Here is a 21,551-nt window from a genome sequence, read left to right as displayed (position 1 = left end):
TCTGGGAGAGGAGGCCAGAGAGACGTCCATCCTAGATCCTGCTCAGACCAGCTCGGCTCTTTCATCCACAGTGTCACAGACTGGCCAAGAAGCAGCCCACTCTCAAATCAAAGGGATCTCAGATTGTTAAAGGGCTTTGAGAGAAAACATACTGATACAACCAGGCTCTTACAGTTGAACAACTTAATGTGAGCCATGGGACGCACAAACTGACATGACATTTACAGGGTGGCTCGCTGGGCTGGCTCCATCTGCGTCCACTTCACAGTGCCACTGTCAAGAAGATGCACGGAGAGGACTATTAGAGCCGCATTCCTCCGAGAGCCAATTTTGAAAGCAGTGAGTCAGTGGCATCATTTCGTTCTGGGAATGCGTGTCAGGGCCTCGTCAGTGTTGCTGAGTGCTCCTCTCGGCGCTGAGACAAGAGAGCAGCACTGAGCGCTGTCACAGGGTGCCAAGTCACTCTTTTTTTTAGCACATCAGAGTGTGTAGGCTGTGACATGACTGTCATCTGGAACACATTTCAGTTTGTGTTCTGCTCTCGGAGTCACGCGCACATTAAACAGGGCATTAACTTGTACTCAGGCTGCAGTAAAAGTGGTGGGGAGGTCAGGAAAAAGAGTCTCATCGGATTTACTCTGTATACTGCACAGTGCATGTACAGACCTGACCCTGTAGCCATAGATGCTAAGCTGGCTGTCTAGGCCTCTCAGGGTTTTCAATAAGGTAATTAAAAGGGCCTGCTGAATTTGCTGAGGTGGCCATGGAAATGTATACAAGCGTAATTTATTTTGGACTGTCTTTCCCCAACAAACAACGATATTGGACGCCTGAGTCAAGATGAATATCCCACTGGTGTCACATCTTCTCCTGCTCCTCCCCTCCCGCGTACGACGTTGCCAGAATACTAACCACCCGTCCTGGGATTCATCATTACGCACACCTGGCACTCATCATTATGCGCACCTGTTAATCATTATGATTCACACCTGGACTTCATTACTGTCACGTCCTGACCAGTAAAGAGGTTATTTTGTTATTATAGTATGGTCAGGGCGTGGCAGGGGGGTGTTTGTTTTGGGTGTTTGGGGATTTTGGGTTTGATCTATGTTATCTATTTCTATGTTTTCCTTTCTAGTTCTTCTATTTCTATGTTGTGTATGTTTGGGTTGATCTCTAATTGGAGGCAGCTGATCCTCGTTGCCTCTGATTAGAGATCATATTTAAGTAGGGGTTTTTCTTCATGGGTTTTGTGGGTAGTTGATTCCTGTTTAGACTATGCACCTTACGGGACTGTTTCGTCGTTTGTTTTGTGTAAGTGTTTTGGTTTCCTTCAATAAAAGAAGATGTTCACTATACCCGCTACAGTTTGGTCCACTACCTATAATGATGCATGTGACAATTACCTTCATCATTACCTCCCCTTTATGTCACTCCCTTAAGTTTTCTCACCAGTTGGTATTGTTCTTGTGTACCGACGTGTAGCCTTATGTAATTTGCTCGTTACTGGTTTTGTTTTATTAAATGTTTCACCTGCACTTGCTTCCCGACTCTCAGTTCCGTTATTACAACTGGAGAGATCCTTTTTGGGTCAACCGTTATCATATTGACGTTTGACTAAGCGTTCCTGTTGAAATTACCAACCTCTCCCAGGACAAAAATCCTTCGTCCAACTTTAATATCTAACAATAAACCTTCTCTAATCGCAGTGTTCGATGCCATTAAACCCTTCCCCACCCTGGAGCTTTAATTAATGATAAAAGTTCCTCTGTGTGCCCAAGTGCTCTTCAGAGTCTAAAAACATGGCCCATGCTTGGTTTACATTGGCCTTCACCAACTATGCTAAAAGCCAGTGTGTCACTTGAATGTTGACTCTGATACTGTCTACTAGCTATTTGTTATATCCACCAGCCAAATTGATGTGCATTTGAGCTGTTTGTGGGGGAGGATGAGTGAGCAGATCAAAAACAGCTGCCTGTGCTTCCAGTATGCCATCTATCCCCACGGTGTGAGTTCTGTTTGTGGTGGATACACATCAAGTAGTTCCATGTTGTGATGGCAACCTCCGAATGTAATACCCCAAACAGAGAGTCAGGTACTCCAGTGGACGTCTGCTACGAAGGGAGAAATCTCATCTGTGCACACTACTGAACTGTCCGAGCAACTAGAGCCGTTTGAGAACTATAGAGAGACCTTGACATTTTCCAGGTGGAATAATACAATTATGGGAGGTTAAATCTGTTTTGTTTCACATCGGTGAAAGCCATTATTCATACTGTCTGGACAAGACAAAGGCTCGACTTAGTCCTGTTCCTGGAACAACCTTTCTTACCCGTAAGCCTATGGGATTGAATGCGTAATTGAGGAGTGTAGGTTCGTTTGGACGGTATGTGCGCTAAACTGCTGTGGATTACATAGATCAGTCAGTGTCCCAGACAGGGAGTTACCAACTCTATCTGGACAATGTGATCCAGGAGTGGCTATGAAGGGACTGTCTGCTGGACAATGAGAAGGTCATACCTGACCAGCAGGCTGTAGCTAGCTCGGGATGTGTGGAATGGAATTTCAACCGGCTATCTGAAACCTAGCTGCTGGAATATAGAACCCAGGCTTTTGTTTGATTCTGCGTCACTTTCTCTGGTGTGAGAGGGATCAAAGCCAAGTCCTGCTGAAAGGGGGGTTGGCTGGTTGAAGGAATGCATTCTGGGACCACAGGGGGAGCTTTTCCCTGAAGCCCCTGAGGTAGAAAGCACCTGTTCTCGCTCTCTCCCGAGGGCTTTCACTATGGAAATTGAAAATGTCTTGTGCCTAAGGAAACTTAAATTAGAGTATTCTCTCTCAATTCATCTGAGCTTATCTCTGCATCTATTCATTACTACTTCTGACATTCAGGGAGGGAGGGCATTATCTACATCATTGCCTGTAGGTTTGTCAACACTACAGTTTTATGAGATACTGTGCCTTGAAGAAGCATTGAGGCAAACAACTTTGAACCACTAGTAAACCAAGTAATGAGGCAGATGAAATTTCCCTCTTCGAACTATTGTTTCCCTAGACTAAACACTATTTTTATAAGAATGCCACAAAACAACTTTTACAGCCACAATAGAAGGTAATGATGTTGATCTCAGAGGTTTACTGTAGAGTCAACACAAACAGATATCAAGTTCATGAAACTACTATTTATAACCTAGGGCTTGGACATGAGACAAACAATCCCTTCGGTTTTTGCTCTCCAATCGTTTGTTTAATTTGTCTTTGCCATCTAATCAACTCCCCATACACTGTTTGAAAGTAACAACTATGCAAACCCCTGATGGCAGCCATCATGCATTGTGTGTTTTCCCAGCAGTATAATCACTGAGGCTGGAAACCCTATGGCGGCCAAGACACAAACACAGCCCAGCATGAGGCCTCGGAATCTCTTGTGCTTAATTACCTCTTTGTAAAACAGAGAAACATTTAGAGGTTTAATTTTGTACCCTGCTGCGACCTTTGAGTGTGAAATACATTTATAGTCCTCTCCTGCAGACTTCTAGAATCACTGTAGTCATTTGTGAAAAGTTGTATCAATGACACTGCTGGTTTATTGGACGGGCAGAGCTTTGTTTTCCCGGTGTTATTTTTCTAAAACTTGTCTGTTGTGAACTACTTGAGGTCCTTGAAAGTGGAATAGTTTATATCCTATTAACCTCTTGACATGAAGGGGATTTGTCCCGCTCGGTTAGGAGGGACCACGGACCGCCAACGAAAAACTAAGATTCAAATCAACAATTCCCAACATAACTTTTTAATGAAAAGATATTATTAACATCCAGTCCAGATATGGTGTCAGAGCTAATCAGCCCTTTCGTCACTAACCCCTGACTATTTTTAATAGAACAGCTGACAAAGCTCTCTGCGTGGAATGAACTCAGCACATGGGGACAACTCATTATAACAGTCAGGAAATGCAAAGTGCACAGTCCAGCAACGGGCCAGACCAATTATGGCTACAATGTTAATTGACACGCTGTTTAGCTCTCTGTCTGAATGGGCATGTTTTTAGCATTCATGACTTCTTAGTAAGCCTATAGGGAGCAGGACTTATCCAACGGGAACCCAAGGGTTCATCCTTGTCTGTAATGAGTTCGGCACAAAGGAGCCTGAACGTCAGCTCAGAAGTTCATTAGAGGGGCTTTTCCAAAGAAGAATGGACGGAAACTGGGGCAAAAAGGGGCACTTGGAAACTAGAGAGGGTTCCAGCCAGGGCTTTAACTCTGTTGCCAAGCTACACGTGTTTGCGGAAAATCTTTGTCTTCTTCAGAATGCTTATGAAGCCCATATAAAAGTTCACTTCTCACTAATATCAAGCGTAAACACATAAAAATAAGAAATAACTTGCAAATGTGCACGGAAACCCAATAGTTTCTCAGAGTTGGGAGTGGCAGTTCTATTGATGTTCTCTTTCAGCTATGAGAAGAAAGTTATTCTATGGATGAACTGGGCATGACATGTGTTATAGATTCATGCTTTTTATCTTGTATCATGTTATATGAAATATGTAAATATGGTCATAAATAACTTCAGACATCGTAAAAAACTTGTCTGTGGTTATGCTAAGCTCAACTTCTCATTATTTTCCCAAAAACTCAGACTGGATTTGAATGTCTCCTGCCTCGCCCAAGTCCTATACTTCTAATAATTTGGCTGAGTAGTGCCTTTCTAGTTGGTCACAGATAATGAAAACGCCACAAGGTTGGCATCAGACCACAGACCTTCCTTTAATCTGTCAGTTTGTGGTTATGTTGGCCAGCAGTGTGGTTGAGAGTAAGCAGAGAGGTTTGGGACTAAGCTTTACTGCTTTACACAAACTGGGCCAAGAAAGCCCCAGTGCCAAGACCAGATCATATCCTACAAACATCATACCGAAGACAAGGAAGATGGTTTCATTGGTCCAAATTGACTTCGGCAAGGCAGGAGAAGTTCAATAGTGGACGGGTCTTTACAATCATATGACTTCACAATCACATATAAAACGAATGAAAAATTAAACCCTAGAAAGATTTTGCACCATAGAGTTGGGTGTGGTAGTGCTATTGATGTTCTCTTTGAGCTATGAGGAGCGGCTCAATTGACCATCCATGCAGAGTCGAGGTCCACCCCAAAAGGAAAACATCTAAGGAATGGCATGTCAGAAAAAAAACAAGTTAATTCGAAAACAAAATCAGTGGTCTGATTTTTCATAGCAGAAACCTACAGTATTATGGTAATTTATGCTAATCAGCAACTTGTCAGGAAAATCAGCAGCCCTCAACTTTTCCAACGATCCACTTCGGGAAAAAGCCATAAGTAAAAATGTGCACAAATTTGACTGGTTACATACAGTACATTCAAATGGAAAACATTACTCAAATGTATAGGGTAAACAGAGGCATACAGGAAATGGTTCCTGTGGTAGAGAATCATGCCACATAACATTTATTAATACACAGGGGTTGGAGGGTATTTCTAAACATTGTTTGTGGACGCCAACGATTAGCAATAGCCCAAGTCTACAGTATGTCTACAGTAAAATATTGTAGATGCCTGTATCTATAAAAGATCATTTCATCTCAACAGAAGGATGTAAGTCTCCATCCAGACAGCTTAGCGGAGAGGAGGTCCAAGAATAGGGATCCCTAAATATAGCAAAACTCTGATTCAGAAAAGCAAATAACTAGACACTGGTATCAGTGAACAGACCAATATGTTTTTTACCAAGACAATAAAAACATGGACAGTGAGTGGTGCCTTGATCTTGATCTCTCGAAACTGCTTCGACATAAAAACCAATATCATCTCAGGTCTGACTGCATTCCTTATAAAGTAGCCTCTGAGCATGTTAACCTGGTGCTGAGCCTGTAGAACTAAATCAAGTCACCATCGTTCCAACTAATAACCATCTGGGGAGAAGTGACGGTGAGGCCGTCATGACTCATGACAGAGCAGAAAGGTTTTCCTGTTGAATGTTCTCTCTCAGCAGTGCTTTTCTGTTTAACTATTTACACAGATGGATGAGGTTTAGTTCATGGAACTGGGCTTGCACAAAATTGAAACACGCCCAACAACGCTCTTTTAAATCTCTTATATTTCAAATGTATGCCAGACAGGCCTATGGAAAATGTTGTCCTACAGCTTCAAAAAAATCTGTTGCTCTCAAACCAGGGATTTGCTGGCTAAATGAGGTAAGTAAAAAAAGTCCTTATTTAATTGAATTAAGCGTGTAAGAAATACGAGAGGTAAAATACCGACGTAGTTTGGCCAAATTCGAGAACATAACATATGTCATGTCAGAAAGAAATGAGGTAAACAAAACATAAAGAGGACTTTAACCACTTCAATCAATGTGATGACATTGAATCAATGTGGAAAACTGCTTGGATTTGCAAAAAGTCATCAACTTAAGTGCATTTCGTCTTTTAACCTAAATCTAATAACATGGTGACATTTTTTATTGATTTCACGTTGAATTCACACTAGTTGAAAACTCAACCAAATGTAAATCAAAAGTACACATTGAACTGACGCCTGTGCGCAGTGGGTTATGACCGTATCAAGGAATAGGCAACTAGTCGGCCTTCAAAACAACAGATGATCTGAACAGGTCGATCTAGGTTTATTTCATATGTAGAGAGACTGTCCAGATGACCTGTAGGCATTTGGAACAGGACTATGCAGGAAAAGGTTTGGGGAGCGGTTATTACCAGCAAATCCTGGTGTTTTCACGCTTTGAAACATGAACCCACTGTAAGGGGGTAATGGCTCCCAATGCCTGAAGCTTAACTAGGCACTTGATTATGATTCATAGGGGCCATTTATACAGACTAATGTAGCCAAGTTAAAAACATTTTTTAAAGCAGCTGCAATTTGTTTAGCTATTGAAATAGGACAACTCTAACATGACACATTAGTTATGTACCTGGAATAGGAAGCTGCCTCTCTTCACGCTCACTTGTTGATAGTAGAAAAGCATGAACTCTCTGTGACATCCTCCTTCAAATTTATCCTACATACAGTTTTTGGGTTGACATTTCATTTATTTTTTTGCAGCCTTTTTCCTCTTGACTGCACCGGTTCCTTCCCATCTAAAAACACTGGTCAAACAAGTCCATTACTTTTACTCATAAACATGATCAAAACTATGAGAGACAGTAAGGATCCTAAAGGTTGCTAACTCACTGGAACACTTTCAGGCAGGGTCACTCGCTTCTCATATACTCTCAACATCATGTGCTAAGGTCAAGTAGCCATAGAACATGGAGTGCTTCAGTTTTACTTCACTGCTCTGCTAAGCTGAACTCTGAGAATTTAGACTGTTATACAGTATCCCAATTCTCTATTCTCTCCATATGTCCCTCCTTACTGTCCTTGGCACTTCCATTACATCTCAATTCCTGAGGAGGAGGGTGATAGTTACTGTGATTGTCAGAGTAATGTGTAGTTATACTAATCCTACTAAGTAGCAGATTTCTTTGATTGTACTGTATGTAAGCTGTTCAACTTTTTAACAGCTGCAACAGTCATTCTGAGCCAGTGTGCAGTGGCCAGAGGTATAGCAACAGAGGTTGTTTATGGAAAGTGTGTGAGAATCCTCTGATACAGTCCACAGGGTTCAGTTCTGTATTCACGCTGTGCCTTCTCCGACCTTACAGAGATGTAATCTCTCAGCATGGGTCAACGAGTACATCTGAAATATGGAGTGATATGACCCCTCTCTCTTACAGTATCTATCTAAAAGCATAGATTAAAGGTTCAGATGTCAGGTCTGCATATTTGTGCTGGCTAGGAGATTGAAGCCCAGGTCATATAGGGAGACCTCATAAATATTCACATATGAACGCAAAGTATATATATGAATGAAAGCAAATGTGTATTAAAAAGTGGACTGGGTGTTGTTCGTGTTCACACTGGAAACTTGGCAGGGTCCCTATGTAATTTCCCCCTCCACAGCGGTCCTCATATTATGTTAATCTCATTCAGCCTCTAATGATCCACATGTCATTTTATAGGGACTATCTGAAAGCTCTGTTTGATTACTTTTTAAATTAGCTTAAATCTAAACCACAAATGACTAAATACCTCCATGACAGTGTTTGTCTCATACAATTTTCAGGCTCCTTTTCAAATGATGTCACTGGTATTGCATGTCGGTCCCAATAATGCCTTTGCCTGTATCAACCTATAGAACTGCAGTTATTATGGTCCTGATGAAAGGAGTTGGAAAGGCCTGCATCAAATTACATAGAGATTACACAGAGTTTATCCATCCAGATTCCCGCTGTTCACCAACCCAAACGCTTAAGTCTGTGTCCGGGAACTTTCCCTCTTTACTAATAATGCAGAGGTGTGATTTACAGGGAAACACTGCAGGGTTTCACTGGGCTACAGACCTAGTATCGACCAGTGAAACATTATTCATTTGTCAGCCATGGCTACCAAGAGCCTCATTCTTTACAGATGCTTTGGATTTTTCCAAATCAATCAAAAAAGCTAAAACAAAAATGGTGCTTATGTTTGTACTATTTCACACATGTTCAAGCGTGTAATTCATTCGCATGTTGGAATTGGAAATGTGTTTTTTGCAGATCCCACTCTTCCTGAGACACCCTCGGAGAGTGGGGTCACAGCTAGTGTTAATCAATTCAAAATCGGTGTAAACGACAACAAAACACATTCACATAAATCCAACTTCAAACTTTCCACAGTTTTGCATTCATCCCACCAGAGTGGTCATTAGTTTTGAAAGACCTGTCAAAACAATGACTTCACATCACTCCCCTGTTCAAGCCCCTTTCTGTTAGTCCTGCTGCTCTTGTCTAAATAAAGCACCAAGGTGTTGCCCACGTCTGATATATCAGCATTACAGGTCACCAGGGTATTGGTTCTAACCCTGACAAGTCACGTTATAGACATCCTTCCACAGACACACGCAGACTCAGGCCTGGAGGAGGGGAGAGGCTCTGGGCACGGCTTGTCAGGAGAGTCGTTCCATATCATTTCATCAAGCCATGACACCCACCATCTCAAATTGTTCTGAAATTGTTTCCGTTTTTCGAAAAAGATAAGATTAGCATTCCTGCAACATCATTTTGTTGAAATTTAATTTGATCTGACAAATTAAGCTAATTGATTGAACCAAAATTGGCCCTTTTAATTTATAGGATTTGCATAATCAATATATATACACCCAGGGGCCAGTTTATTAGGTACATGTAGTACTGGGACAGACCCCCCTTTGCCTCCAAAACAGCCTGAATTATTCAGGGCACGGAAATGTTGCCTGTTTCAACCTAAAGAGCTTCAGTAATTATGGTCCTGATGGAAGGAGTTGGAAAGGCCTGTGTCAAATTACATTATTACATATACTAAATGAGACAGTTACTTAAATTTAAAGTGGGCTACAATTGCAAAGCACAATCCTTATGTATTACCTAAGACAGACTAACTGTTTTAATGTCGCAGTACCCATACATTTACCAATTCATTTTTAATCTTGTGGGATCACTGATGTCATTGGTTGCAAAAGGCTGAAGACCAGAGTTCTCAAGTGAAGTCAGATGGACTAACAATTTGGAATTTCACTTGAAGAACTTGAGAACTGAACACATCTGAACACAAGTCAACCAGAATACCCGCTTCAGACAGTGTACATCATTGATTTCAATCACATTTGATCCCACAAGGAAAAGTGTCAAGGATATTATTGTAACATCCACCATTCACCTCTTGGGAACTAGAATAACATCGACAGTGTCCAATATAGTCTTTTATCTTATTTTAACTACCCAGATAGGGTCGATGTGGTTGTTTATTTAAACTCACAAAGAGCCAGTTTAGCAACAACATGTTTTGTAACTCAAGTGATGGACTTACCTGCTAAACAGAGGCCAAGGATACAGAGGAGTACCAGGATGTATAGAGACATGATAGCATACTTGATGGCAGACAGGGAGTTCAGGTGGCTGCAGCAATTGTCTGACTTTCTTCTCCTCTTGGCAGAGCCGGCTGAAAAAGAAAACATCTCTTTAGAAATGGACGACAAAGATGGATATAAAGGCTCTTAGGTGAGGTCTGAAGTAGAGGATAAAAGACGTTGGATGAAATTAGGATAACATGTCATGAGGTAATAAAAATTTCCTACATGAAAATGCATGCCTGACCGTAGACTGAATTACTTATTGCATTGCTGCTGTCAGATACAATATGAGCTTCTCTCATACCATAGGACAACTTTATGAGTGCAAAAAAATCCCCCCAAATGATTGTGTTATTGCTCTATTAGTACTGACGTAGCGAGTTGGAGGCCTTGATTCTCCACTGGGCTGATATTGTAGTGAGCATGAGAGTCAAAACAAAGTCTGCAAGTCTGGCATTTGGCCTATTGGCCCCTGTTGCACCACCATACATCACAGTGCTGCCACACAGATACAGAGCAATATATACATTCATTAAACACTTATTGCACTGTCCAGGTCAAACGGATTCAGTGGAATTCATTTAGATAAAACTGTCATCGTGACATTCCAGTTGGAAGTGTGTGTGTTGTGTGTGTGAGCAAGCAAGGATTACTGAGAAGCCAAGACTCGACAGCCTTGGTTTCTCAAATGATTGCCTCGCCTGGTTTACCAACTACTTCTCTGATAGAGTTCAGTGTGTCAAATCGGAGGGCCTGCTGTCCGGACCTCTGGCAGTCTCTATGGGTGTGCCACAGGGTTCAATTCTCGGACTGACTCTCTTCTCTGTATACATCAATGATGTTGCTCTTGCTGCTGGTGATTCTCTGATCCACCTCTACGCAGACGACACCATTCTGTATACCTCTGGCCCTTCTTTGGACACTGTGTTAACTAACCTCCAGACGAGCTTCAATGCCATACAACTCTCCTTCCATGGCCTCCAACTGCACTTAAACGCAAGTAAAACTAAATGCATTCTATTCAATCGATCACTGCCCACACCTGCTCACCCGTCCAGCATCACTACTCTGGACGGCTCTGACTTAGAATACGTGGACAACTACAAATAACTGGGTGTCTGGTTAGACTGTAAACTCTCCTTCCAGACTCACATTAAGCATCTCCAATCCAAAATTAAATCTAGAATCAGCTTCCTATATCGCAACAAAGCATCCTTCACTCATGCTGCCAAACACACCCTCGTAAAACTGACCATCCTACCGATCCTCGACTTCGGTGATGTCATCTATAAAATAGCCTCCAACACTCTACTCAACAAACTGGATGCAGTCTATCACAGTGCCATCCGTTTTGTCACCAAAGCCCCATATACTACCCACCACTGCGACATGTACGCTCTCGTTGGTTGGCCCTCGCTTCATACTCGTCGCCAAACCCACTGGCTACAGGTTATCTACAAGTCTCTGCTAGGTAAAGCCCCGCCTTATCTCAGCTCACTGGTCACCATAGCAGCACCCACCTGTAGCACGCGCTCCAGCAGGTATATCTCTCTGGTCACCCCCAAAGCCAATTCCTCCTTTGGTCGTCTTTCCTTCCAGTTCTCTGCTGCCAATGACTGGAACGAACGGCAAAAATCTCTGAAGCTGGAGACTCATATCTCTCTCACTAGCTTTAAGCACCAGCTGTCAGAGCAGCTCACAGATCACTGCACCTGTACATAGCCCATCTGTAAACAGCCCATCTATCTACCTACCTCATCCCCATACTGTATTTATTTATCTTGCTCCTTTGCACCCCAGTATCTCTACTTGCACATTCATCTTCTGCACATCTACCATTCCAGTGTTTAATTGCTATATTGTAATTACTTCGCCACCATGGCCTATTTATTGCCTTAACTTACCTCATTTGCACTCACTGTATATAGACTTTTGTTTTCTTTTGTTCTACTGTATTATTGACTGTATGTTTTATTTATTCCATGTGTAACTCTGTGTTGTTGTATGTGTCGAATTGCTATGCTTTATCTTGGCCAGGTCGCAGTTGCAAATGAGAACTTGTTTTCAACTAGCCTACCTGGTTAAATAAAGGTGAAATAAATGAAATAAAAATAAATAAATAAATAAAAAAGGGAACATTCAGTGCTGGTCAAATAGGCCCAAAAAATGGTGACAGAAGACATCATTAGTCATGTTAAGAATATTTCAGTCAATAGGAATTTGGTATCAATTCCAGAGTGTATTATGCTATTAGGCCATGAAGCACATTGTCTTATTTCAAGGCGACATAAGCCCTGAGAGAGAGACCAAGGGGAAAGTATTACACACTTTGATTTTATGTTCTCCTGGCAACTCATTCCAGCCACAAGACAAAAAATGACTTGTTTTTAGAAACAGGCTGAAACATGGTTCTTCTATGTGCCTTTGGTCTTTCTCTTCCTCTCTGTGGAACATATAGCTCTGAAGTCACAGAGGAGCCTGCTTTAGAAGACAAGGCCCTCAGCCTATTTTCCATAAACAGTCTTGTGCCTGCTCTGCAGCCCGGTTTCAATTGTACTAAGACTGGTGATGTCATGTCAGTGGAGACAGGCAGTGGATCTGTGCTGCACACATGCTGTGGCTGCTGGGATTCTGTGTGAACAATAACCTTGCAGAAGAGCCACTTCACATCACATCCCACTAGGCTGAGCTCCATGATAAAGTGCCTTTTCTTAAGGCGAAATAAAAAACACAGCTGTTTAAGCGAGTCAAATATATGGAATGTATAGAAATTTAGAGGCCTTTGCATATTTGAGCTGTGCAAACGTGGACCTCAATGATACAAATACTAAGCATTTGTTTGTTGAAATGTGCCTTTTTGAATGTTAGTGTGAAAACATAAAAGTGCAAGACTTAAAATACATTTCCATTTTAGAAGGTATGTATGCTGTTCATGTAAAGGGTGACTCGTTATACATTTATCAGTAAAATTTGCCTGCTAACTAAATTTGCCTGCTAAATACAGTAGTTTTTCTGTGGAGGAGAAACACAGAAAAACACTGGTGCTTTAAAGTGTTTACTTCATGGCATCATGTGTATAATATATCCTACCATACACCCCGAGTATTTACCACATATACTGTACATTACAATATTTACTTATCTTAGACATTCATAGGGGTCAATAAGGTCTAAACACAAGCTGACATCAGGCAGCGAGACTGAATATTTATAGAGGAAGTGGAGCAGAACAGCTTCGACTTTCAAAAAATCCCTGCAAAATTAACACAGAAATTGTAATACGTTTAGACACAACACCAAAGACCACAAGTTAAAACGGCAGTACGTGGCTGCATGTACAGCCTAACTTTTTTAAAAGGGGGTGTGATGGCAACAATATCCTTCAGTGTTTACAGTGAGTATGCTTGGCAAGTTTAGGGACAAACTAGTTGACTTGGGCAAGAAGAGGCCAACAGAATTTTAACAATTTCACTGGTAACGCTCGTTAAGCCTTTCCCACCAGCATGGAATGCCGGAGGTCATAACTTGAGAACACTAAAGTAGATTTTCTCCGCTACAACTGTCCATGCCCAAAACCCTCACACATTAACACACACAACATACTATCAGCACTTAGTGTTTTTTCACCGCTCGCTGGGTGAGAGAACTCTTCAGTCCCCAGGAGGGACAGGAGTCAGATTTCTCATATTTATCTTTGCAGTTACAAGCATATCCTCTAAAAAGGTAATGACTAAGTCGGGTCAAAGCAACTCTGCATGCATCCCTTCATAAGCTGAAATATGAGCACATCACATATGGAGGCACTAAATTAATTCTTACATCAATGGCAGAATTCAAAGAGGATTCTAATATGCTGTGATTATAGGCCCATGTGTGAAAGGTCAAGGGGCAAGGATTTATATGGGACAGAAGGGAAACTGCTTCTTTACCGTTTTCACACAGGTTCAGCTTTGATAGGTTCCTGCCATCGTAGCCCTCCTCATAGAAGGATCCGTTCTCCCTCTCTTCGTATGTACTCAGGTACATGGCCTTATTCTCCATTCAGGAACTGTAGGGTGGACAAAACAGATGATTTCCATGCAATCAAAGCAATATGCAAGAGAACAATAAAAAGCTCTCTGAAATGCATGTACTTTCATAGTTATTCATGGAACAGACAATTACAGCCGAAATGTAATGTAAAGCACGTGAGCTTCATCATCTTGACATGCTGATTCTAACCCCCCTGGACAAGATGATGTATCTCCTTCAGAAATGCTTGTCTTTGGCATACAATAGCAGACACCAGACTAACCACACCACCTTCCAGTGTAATAACAGCTATTACAATCAGGCTGTAATGGGCTGGCAGTCCATAGCAGCTCAGGAGCACTAAAGAGACCAGACCACCGCTCTATTCTACTGGCCTATTTTAGATTTAGTGTGCCACTGCCATGCCCCTCCCCCCATTTGCCTGTTGTTCTGATTATGAACTACTTGGATGAAGTCACTGTCTTTGCTTTAGGGGAGAGAAAAAATACTTGCAATGAATGCACTCCAGATTGCATGAATAGATGAAATGTTCCAGTAAAACTTTTGGCAGGAGAAAGCTGACTTATTACATTCTATCAAGCTCTATTTCTCCCCACTCTTGTTTCTAACATTGATCTGAGTGATCTGTCTCTTATACGCCATGGCTGAGTGTCAATTAAAAATCTCAAGTTTTAAATCATCACCAGACCACTAATGTGGCTGGCTGTCAGTGTCAAAGCGTTCGTTATTAAGTTGAAGTTGAAGTGTGGATGTAGGGCTGTCGGTCGAGCACTGCACCTCTGTCTCTCAGACTGCTACATATTATTACAAGTATCCTTACCAATCTATTACCTTATCTTTTTAGCATGGAATACAAAACCAAGGTCATAACTTTTGTCTCTAAAGCAAACAGCAGAGAATCTAAAACATAAAGCAAGTGGCATGGGTTGAATTATAATAATCAATGACAAGAATGTAGAGGGTTCAAAGCCTCCTGTGCTGCCATCTAGTGCCATAAATCAGAATGTAGTCAGAGAGAGAGAGAGAGAGAGAGAGAGAGAGAGAGAGAGAGAGAGAGAGAGAGAGAGAGAGAGAGAGAGAGAGAGAGAGAGAGAGAGAGAGAGAGAGAGAGAGCAAACATTCCCATATGAACAGCTGTGAGAGAGAGAAGCTCCCCCACATTCCTGGGCCACAGCAGAGGCCGACCTATGGACTCCTCCCCCTATGAACAAGTAGCAGCATGAAATAAACCAGAACCTCATAAAATATTATAATAATCCACTAGATTTAGGAGAAAGGTGCATGTACATGTACAGTATGCTATGGCTGAGAAAACAGTGCCGTTTGGACTTTAGTGGGTGGGGAGTAGATCATTAATAACGCCGTAGTAGAGAATAGATAGTGAATACAGAGACGGATGTGGGACTGTTGAACAAAGCCACTGGCCTTTTTCATTACTCAGAGGGAGTGTCAGTTGTCAGTTGCCATTACCGAACCAGGCTGCTAGGAAACCTGTACAGTATGCTAACACCATCACTGATCATGGTCACCCCATGCAGGACTATGAGAATGTACATCCCTTCCATCCTGCCTTCATTCACATCTCTGTGTGTTTTTCCCCAGGGGCAGGGCACTGATATAGGTTACCACCATGGTATATTTCCTTTGCGATCGGAAGCTACAGTACAACTCCTCCATGGTATTGCTCTACCTGGCAATGAGTGAGCCTTGTGATGTCTCCTCAAATACAGAAACAAACCCTTGAGCATGCCCAATCTCCATGAGGTCATTATGTATCATGAAAAAGAAAGTCCCTATAGGCAAAGGGAGAAGATAGAGCTCTCCATCCATCATTGTGACAAAAAAGCCACACTGTGGGCTTTATATTTGCCTTCTCTCTGCCAGCCAGGTAGGTCTGAATAGACTAGACGCACTGAAAACCAGCATACATGGATAGTGATGGAATCTAAAGGAGAGAAAACAATTAAAATGTCCAATGTCCCCGGGTGCCCTTCACAGCTGAGTGGCGTCTCTCTGCAGAGTGCACGGGGTCAGCAGTACGTGTGGTCTCAGAGGTCTCACATCAGCGGAAACTTTTATAGAGACATGTCCATCCGTCCGTGGGGAATTAACCCATTTCCCAGTTAATTAAACGCGCGGACACTTCACCCATGAGTGGAGAAATATAAAACAAAAAAACGTTCAATGGTTTTGGATGTGCATTTTCTTGGCATGAAGTCAACGAGGAACACAGACCCCTTATTTTTGGGATACCAGAGCACAGGTGTAAAATAACCTGGCCATGCAATAATTTCATTCAGATGTCATTATGAAGAGGCTACAGGTGAATTGTCTCGTTTTCTTTTTTGCCATTTCAAGTCATGATGCAAAAAATACTGAAAATAATGTATCTATGGACATACATGAACGTAAGAAGGTCTGCAGGGTTAAAAGGCATTTCAGTTCCACTCTGTTGATGGTTTCAAATAACACACAGAACAGGTGTCACAATTACTCTACAGACATTAATGCAACATTTTGAAAAGTTGGTCACTCACCTTGTCAATGTTCTGACTAAAAAGTATTACAGATGCAAATCTCAAAATGTTATCTAAAAAGGGTGCATGTTTTGCCAATGAACTGACATCTCAATAAATGTTTCCTCTCAACATAAGACAATTCACTGAAGTCTCTCAGCAGATAAACGCAGGGTGGAGATCCGTGCAACAAGCCAGTCTGTGATGCTTGGGTGAATTAATCCCTGTTTAAAAATTGCAGTGGAGGCATGGAGACTACGATGTGACGAATACCGCTTCCTGGACAACTCTGATTAGATGTGTTCGTATCTCATTCTATATAGTATCTAGTTTCTCAATTCATGCGCCCGGGGCAGGGTCCAGTATAAATTATGTACCGCAGTAAAACTTTTTTACACATTTCTGAACAAATGCGCCCTCCTCTGGACATTTAAGCATGGCACGTCAGGCCTACAGAAAAGGCGCACTGTATCTCTACAGATCCTATACAAAGACTACCATCCTAATTGTTCATAAGATGCATACATTATAGATAGTTCAATATCGTCAGAGGAAAATAAACTATTCTTAATCGAAAGTAATTCGTCTGCAAAAATATTAGAATAGACTAATGTTAATTTCTGTCTTTAGGCTTATTTTGTTAACATGACTCTGTAGGCCCAGTATATAAATAGCCCATATTAAAGCATGTCCGTTATAAAATAGCCTTTATTGCCTCTGCGTGAAATGTGATTTTTATTTGGATGAATATGGCTGTGGTCCAAGATCACGTTTTAGTTAGAGTTCCTTCCACAAGAGGCCGCCCTCGAGTATCGGTTCTTCCTCCAACCAGGTGTGCACGGACCTGCACAAGCACCCACTGCAGGACGCGGGCGTCACAGGAAGGGTTGGGCAGGTAAGATATGACTGCCGATAAAACGATGAACTGTACTTGATTAAACTCTACAACAACTTTTGCTTTAACTGTTATGAATTTCTAGCCTAGTAGATAGTGAATAGTGATAGTGAAAGCAGGACATCGACAAGGACTAGTCTACTCAAGTCTGCCTTACCAGACCCAGGTTAACTTTACAAATACGACGTGGTAGGATTTACAGTAGATTGTATACTAGTGGCACTAGTAAACAAAGACTACCGATTTGGTGTCACCCTTTTTAGACCTTTGTCGGTCTTTAGTGCAGTTCAATACATTAGTGTGAATGGCATACTGTAGGCTACCATTACTGTGAATGGCATACTGTAGGCTACCATTACTGTAGAGGGAGTGGGGTAACGTTAAGTTGAGCCCTTTTTACGTTCAACGTCACTCCATCAAGGAGTAGAACTATAGTATTCTTCCAAACAATGATGTCTACATATATTTCAGGGTGTTGTGTATCCCTGAAAATATTCAGAATTCATATAAACATTACAGTTTATATGAATTTACAGTTTACATTACATTACAGTTTAACCACAAAGTTTGCCTGTATTGAATGAAATATTACCACTAAGGTTACCTTTTTAAAACCATGTTTACACCGAGCTCCAAAAGTATTGGGACAGTGACATATTTTGTTGTTGTTTTGGCACTGCACTCCAGCACTTTTTTGAAATGCTACAATGACTACGAGGTTAAAGTGCAGCTTTAATTTGAGGGTATTTTCATCCATATCGGGTGAACCGTTTAGAAATGACAGCACTTTTTGTACATAGTCCCCCCCCCCATTTTATGGGAATACATTTAAACTCTATATCTGACATGGTACAGGTGTCTTCTTTTAAACCCATAACCATGTGTGTGAGGTGTATACTTTTGTTACAAAGTAGATTTGTTTAAGACTACCAATAATCACTCTGTGTGACCCTGATTTAGCCCACTGCAATAAAAGCTTAATTCCATGTATACCTGTGTAGCGCTTGAACGTACAATATAACGTTAATGAATGACCGTCAGTACTAGAATTTGGGAGGTGAATGTTCTGTGATATTGCATATCACCACTAGGTGGTGTATTTCTCACATTGAGCCCAATGTTGTTCAGTAAAAACCCACTGGGAGTTCTGTTGGCAAAAGACTGTCCGTAATATATACTGCTCAAAAAAATAAAGGGAACACTTAAACAACACATCCTAGATCTGAATGAAAGAAATCATCTTATTAAATACTTTTTTCTTTACATAGTTGAATGTGCTGACAACAAAATCACACAAAAATAATCAATGGAAATCCAATTTATCAACCCATGGAGGTCTGGATTTGGAGTCACACTCAAAATGAAAGTGGAAAACCACACTACAGGCTGAGCCAACTTTGATGTAATGTCCTTAAAACAAGTCAAAATGAGGCTCAGTCGTGTGTGTGGCCTCCACGCGCCTGTATGACCTCCCTACAACGCCTGGGCATGCTCCTGATGAGGTGGCGGTCTGTGGTGCAACGTGGCGTTGGTGGATGGAGCGAGACATGATGTCCCAGATGTGCTCAATTGGATTCAGGTCTGGGGAACGGGCGGGCCAGTCCATAGCATCAATGCCTTCCTCTTGCAGGAACTGCTGACACACTCCAGCCACATGAGGTCTAGCATTGTCTTGCATTAGGAGGAACCCAGGGCCAACCGCACCAGCATATGGTCTCACAAGGGGTCTGAGGGTCTCATCTCGGTACCTAATGGCAGTCAGGCTACCTCTGGTGAGCACATGGAGGGCTGTGCGGCCCCCCAAAGAAATGCCACCCCACACCATGACTGACCCACCGCCAAACCGGTCATGCTGGAGGATGTTGCAGGCAGCAGAACGTTCTCCACGGCGTCTCCAGACTCTGTCACATGTGCTCAGTGTGAACCTGCTTCATCTGTGAAGAGCACAGGGCGCCAGTGGCGAATTTGCCAATCTTGGTGTTCTCTGGCAAATGCCAAATGTCCTGCACGGTGTTGGGCTGTAAGCACAACCCCCACCTGTGGACGTCGGGCCCTCATACCACCCTCATGGAGTCTGTTTCTGACCGTTTGAGCAGACACATGCACATTTGTGGCCTGCTGGAGGTCATTTTGCAGGGCTCTGGCAGTGCTTCTCCTGCTCCTCCTTGCACAAAGGCGGAGGTAGCGGTCCTGCTGCTGGGTTGTTGCCCTCCTACGGCCTCCTCCACGTCTCCTGATGTACTGGCCTGTCTCCTGGTAGCGCCTCCATGCTCTGGACACTACGCTGACAGACACAGCAAACCTTCTTGCCACAGATGTCCATCCTGGATGAGCTGCACTACCTGAGCCACTTGTGTGGGTTGTAGACTCCGTCTCGTGCTACCACTAGAGTGAAAGCACCGCCAGCATTCAAAAGTGACCAAAACATCAGCCAGGAAGCATAAGAACTGAGAAGTGGTCTGTGGTCACCACCTGCTGAACCACTCCTTTATTGGGGGTGTCTTGCTAATTGCCTATAATTTCCACCTGTTGTCTATTCCATTTGCACAACAGCATGTGAAATGTATTGTCAATCAGTGTTGCTTCCTAAGTGGACAGTTTGATTTCACAGAAGTGTGATTGACTTGGAGTTACATTGTGTTGTTTAAGTGTTCCCTTTATTTTTTTGAGCAGTGTATATACTTCTTGTATACCCAGGTCCTTCAAAACATTAAACAGCTGTTTAAGGTATGTTCAATTACTTGGCAAGTTTGATTAATTAGCTGAGCAAGGTGAACCTACTGTATGCACCTCCTCACATAGAAACGTACTGTATCATCTCCCGCTCTCATTTTCCCTCCTTCTCCTCTTACGGTCTCTCTGTGTCTTTATTCCACCAACCCATATAATGTTTATTGAACCTTTTTCCTATAACATTCCAGGCCCGCAGAGCTTTACTCTAAAATTGATATATAGTATTTGATTAGGTCAGTCTTAAGCGAAATTGACTCCAAACCTTGCCTCATACTCCATCTGGTCCGTGGTCTACTCTCCAAGAGTTTGTGAAAACAAACAGAAGGGAACTGCCCAAGGGGAGATTTGGGGTTGGGAGTAATGGTCAATATGCACAGGATGTCTTTTTCACTACTTAGATCCTATCTCTCCACTATCATGTGATTAACCTGGGTGTATTGTAAGAAATGAAATACTGTAGACTTTGAATCACACAAAACAACGAATTACACACCAGTCAGAAATGCACTGGGTCAGATTATGTGGTTTAATTCCGGTCAGATCAGGAAGATGGTGATGTAATCCTTCTGGAAAGCAGCAAGTCCGATAAAGAAAGGTGCTTCTCTGCTCAGACTGTTTCATACAGGTTGTCGTGAGGTTTGTGGACAGATGTCAAAGTCTCATCCCACTGCCCCTAGCTCCGGAGAGAAGATCTTACTGCAACATTGAACAGTGTTTAGAGCTTTCTTTATGTGGGCAGGAAGAACTCCTGCCGATACATACTATACAGATGTGGATCTTAATTTGAGCCAGTTTGCTACAGCAGGAAAATAATCCTGCAGTAACAGGAAATATTAATCATGTGGATTATAATTAATGGACACTTTTGTAGGGGTTGATACATTTTTCATAAGGGAAAATCGAGTGTGAAATGGAAATTACAAACTTCAGAAGCCTTTTTAAACCTTCAATACACTACACGTTTTAGACCCTGTAACACGGCGATCAAATTACATCTGTACAAGGAGAGAGGTTCTCACTGTCTGGTCTGGCTGTCCAGTAATTACTCATATGGGAGCTCATTCCATCATAGATCAGTCTCTTTGTTAAATCAGAAAATTACATTCCTATATATCCAACATCACAAAAACAATACTATGCCCCACAGAATGTAAAGGCCAAATAAGTATTGATGTAGTTTTAGCTCTATAAAAATGACTGGTTGAACCCTAGGTGATATGCCTGAGGAAATAGTGCTATAATGAAGATGATTTACGAAAGCAACAATCTCACTGTCATAACATTTGCGAATGCAGTATTCATTTATTTTCTTACCTTTGTTTTAGCAGGGAGTCCCATTGAGACCAAGGTCTCTTTTACAAGGGAGCCCTGCATATACACAGTTCACTAGTCCAACATAATACAAATATACACCATTTCAAAACACACTCAAGAGAAA

General features: G+C 42.0%; 1 protein-coding gene across 2 annotated transcripts in view; it reads right to left on the bottom strand.

Annotated features, from left to right (window-relative positions):
- LOC106607810 (scavenger receptor class A member 5) overlaps positions 1-16,847 on the bottom strand; it is a 47,557-nt gene extending 30,710 nt beyond the window's left edge. The window contains exons 1-3 of one of the 2 annotated variants that reach the window (XM_014205178.2): positions 16,507-16,847; positions 13,867-13,985; positions 9,895-10,026 (exon numbers count right to left, since the gene is read on the bottom strand). In XM_014205178.2, the coding sequence (XP_014060653.1) occupies positions 9,895-10,026; positions 13,867-13,978 (244 nt within the window). In that variant the 5' untranslated portion in view covers positions 13,979-13,985; positions 16,507-16,847. The remainder of the gene's footprint in view (positions 1-9,894; positions 10,027-13,866; positions 13,986-16,506) is intronic. The other variant, XM_014205177.2, reaches the window with a different exon arrangement.
- Positions 16,848-21,551: the final 4,704 nt, after the last annotated feature.

Source organism: Salmo salar, chromosome ssa06 (genome assembly GCF_905237065.1).
Source record: "Salmo salar chromosome ssa06, Ssal_v3.1, whole genome shotgun sequence".
Lineage (NCBI taxonomy): Eukaryota > Metazoa > Chordata > Actinopteri > Salmoniformes > Salmonidae > Salmo > Salmo salar.
This window is presented reverse-complemented; position numbering and strand designations above follow the sequence as displayed.